We start from the raw sequence: 3571 nt of genomic DNA, 5'->3' as shown, positions 1-3571 counted from the left end.
TCACTACCCACAGGAGTCTCAGAGTGGCTTACAAACTCCTTTCCCTTCCACTCCCCGCAACAGATACCCTGTGAGGTAGGTGGGGCTGACAGAGCTCCCTCGAGAACAGCTCTGAAAGAACATATGACTGACCCAAGGTCACACCAGCAGCTGCATGCGGAGGAGGAGTGGGGAAGCAAACCCGGTTCTCCCAGATTAGAGTTTGCGCTCCTAACCACTACACCAAACTGACAATAGCAGGTGAATGACAACATCAGGTGGGATTGGATTAGGTGTGACATGTGGAATGGTAGCAGGGGTGGAGAAATCAGCATTGGTAATGAGACAGGAAACCTAGGTCTCAATTCAGTCCACTTTCCAATATATAGGACAGATGGACTCCCACTCTAGCTGTATCTGAAGAAGTGAGCAGTGACTCACGAAAGCTCCTCCCCTGCCACGAATTTTGTTAGTCTTTAAGGTGCTACTGGACTCTTGCTCTTTTCAACTGCTACAGACAGACTAATATGACTAAATAACAAGAAACAAGAGTAGTAACACATTTATTGTTAGTCATGAGACCTGCATACACAATCAACGTATGTGTGAGTGAGTGTTTAACTTGCGTGTTATGTGCCCTCAAGTTGCTTACGACTTATGGTAAAAATATGAATTGATGACGCCCAACACAGCCTTTTGCTAGCAGCCTTGCCCAAGTCTTGCAAACGGAAGCAAGCGTCATGGCTTCCTTGATTTGAGCCAAACCGGTCACGGCTTCCTTAACTGGGTCAAACCAGCTCATGCTGGGTCTTCCCTCTTTTCCTGTTGCCTAAACTTTTCCTATCAAGACCTCTTTTCCTGTTGCCTTCAACTTTTCCTATCAAGACTGTCTTTTCTAGTGACTCCTGTCTTCTTATAATGCGACCAGCAAACCCTGTGTCCTGTGCTTTGGATGATCATGCAGTTTGGCTGTAGCCAGACAAGTTTCTAGGAGGGCTGTGTTAGAAAGAATTCCCCTTTGAGAGCCATCTCAGATAGCATGCTTCCAGTAGACACCAACAAAAACATAACCCCTCCCTGCTGAAATACACAAATACTTACCATTAACAAAGCTGTTAATCAACCATGAGTACCAGCTGTCAAGAAAGGGGGAAAAAAATAACTATTTTCATTCTTAATTTAATATAGAGAACATTTAATATTTCCCTATTCTGCATTCTGGTAAAGTGGATCTGATCACTTTTTCCCCTACCAGAAAACGATACACATGTTTAAGGAAAGGGCCAAACCAAATACCAAAGGTTGACAGGGAGCCAGGAGGGGCATATCTGCGAAACAAACAACCCTCTTTGAGTTGCCAAGGCAGGTAACCGCCCCCGCCCCCCCCCGGTCTTGCCTGACTGAGTCACAGTAATCCATGCAACGGTTGCCTCTGGGTTAGATTACCGTAACTCACTCTACTCAGGGGGGCTACCCTTGAGACCCGAAAGTTACAACTGGTCCAGAATAGGGCGGCACAGGTTCTCATCGGAACCCCTTCAACAGCACATATCCAGCCGGTGCTCCGCCAGCTGCACTGGCTCCAGGTTGAATACTGGATCAGGTTCAAGGTTTTGGTATTAACCTTCAAGGCCCTAAACGGTCTGGGACCAGTGTACTTTCAGGACGGCCTCTCCTTGTATACCCCCCCCCCAAAGAGCACTGCACTCAGCGGAGAAAAATCTGCTCAAGGTCCCTGGCCCCGGCCTTGCAGAACTCTCTGCCAAATGACACCTGTGGCCTGGCGGGACCGGGGCTCGTAAGGCAGAGATGTTCCGCCAGGCCTACGGCTGAGGACAGCAACATTTTTTTAATTAGCCTGGCCTCCTTCCAGTTCCCCCCCACTTGGGGTAAGGTAACTGCGGTGGCTCAAGTGGTTAAGACGCTGAACTGCAGGCTGTAGAAGGTCAGTAGTTCAGCAGTTCAAGACCCGGGTGCTGCAAGACAGGGTGAGCTCCTGTCTCTAGTTCCAGCTCCTGCCAACCTAGCAGTTCGAAAGCAAGAAATTGCAAGTAGATAAATAGGTACCACTTCGGTGGGAAGGTAACAGCGTTTCGTGCGCCTTGGTGTTTAGTCATGCCGGCCACATGACCACGGAAACATCTTCAGACAGCGCTGGCTCTTCGGCTTTGAAACGGAGATGAGCACCGCAACCCTAGAGTCGGATTCGACTGGCTTTCGAGCAAGGGAACCTTTACCTTTTAACTTGATTCTAGACGCCATCTGGAATGGTCATTGCAACTGCTTTATTGTTTTTAATCTGTTTTAAATTTGATGATGATGATGATAATAATAATAATAATGATTGTATCCCTAATGTTGTACACCGCCCCGGGCCCCAAGTATGGGGAAGGGCGGTTTAGAAATCAAATAAATTAATAAATAAAATAATAAGGGTTTCCAGACCATAAAAGGAATCACATTATAAAGTGATGGTGTAGACAGACAGGATGGGCAGGATCCTAGCATTTACCAAAGGAGAGGTCAAAGTGTGCATTGTTTTCAAAATTGACTGAAGACCAGTAATTAAAAATAGACATTAATCCTTCAGAATAATAATAAAAAATTCTTCTCTGAACAAATGTACCTTTTTTGATTTATAGAACTGCAAGTGAACGATTCATGCTTATGCAACCAAAATTTTAAGCTGTACATTACATACTTTTGAAACAATTCACAGCACTTTACCTTTTGTATTTGACATTCAGCAAAGAATAAGCTGCACCTCCAATACACAATGGGTATAGCAAATATGACAAGTACTTCATGGCCTGAGAAAGGAAAGGAACATTATTTGTAGACAATCCCGTCCTACCTTACGGTACATTTGAATCCTACTCCTCTGTCAAGGAAAAGGGAGCAACCCCCCCTCCCCGATCTACTGGCTCTGTGAGACTGGTTGGGTCAGAGCCAGGGCAGGGGGCAGGTCTACAATTCAGAGGGGGGGGTATTCAGAACTTTGGGAGGCACTGAGGATTGCAGGCCGCCCCGTCTTCACACTTGCCGTGGCTTCCGACAGCTAGAGGAGGAGAACCATTCCCTGCTGTTCATCCTGCCCTTAGGACAAAACCCCAGATTTCTCCCCAGTGGCATTACAGAAAACAGAAGGTATACGGGTCTGAGATCGGTGCACTGTAGGCATATATCATAAATACACATAACATAAAGTTGCCTTGACATTACACGAGTTCTGTATATTAGTAGATGGTATTTTAATATAGTCTTTATATATATTTTAATATAGTCTTTTGTTTTAAACTAGGGGTGTCAAACATACGGCCCACAGGCCGGCCTCTGCGAGCCTCCAATTCGGCCCGAGAGCAACTGCCTCTCTGCTGCTTCCTGCTTCTAACGTTGCAGCTCCTTTTGGCCAGTCTCTCCTATTTCCTGCTTCAGAGGAGAGAAAGAAAGCCTTCCCTCGATTGGCTGAGGGCCCCTCCCCCCTCCTCCTCTGGGGAGGGAGGAGGAGGGAAAAAGCCAGGGGGGGGGGATGGCACCTCGTGGGAGTTTTAAGCAGACAAGCAATGTTTTATTCCAGGTATGAGTTTTTGGG

At 46.7% G+C, this 3571-nt stretch overlaps 1 protein-coding gene across 1 annotated transcript in view; it reads right to left on the bottom strand.

The window, feature by feature from the left end:
- Nucleotides 1-3571, bottom strand: part of CLPTM1L (CLPTM1-like) — a 31484-nt gene that overhangs the window by 6609 nt on the left and 21304 nt on the right. Inside the window, exons 13-14 of the mRNA XM_015427341.1 lie at nucleotides 2707-2789; nucleotides 1081-1115 (exon numbers count right to left, since the gene is read on the bottom strand). Coding sequence (XP_015282827.1) covers nucleotides 1081-1115; nucleotides 2707-2789 — 118 coding nt within the window. The remainder of the gene's footprint in view (nucleotides 1-1080; nucleotides 1116-2706; nucleotides 2790-3571) is intronic.

Source organism: Gekko japonicus, unplaced genomic scaffold (genome assembly GCF_001447785.1).
Source record: "Gekko japonicus isolate JY-2015 unplaced genomic scaffold, Gekko_japonicus_V1.1 scaffold1855, whole genome shotgun sequence".
NCBI lineage: Eukaryota > Metazoa > Chordata > Lepidosauria > Squamata > Gekkonidae > Gekko > Gekko japonicus.
This window is presented reverse-complemented; position numbering and strand designations above follow the sequence as displayed.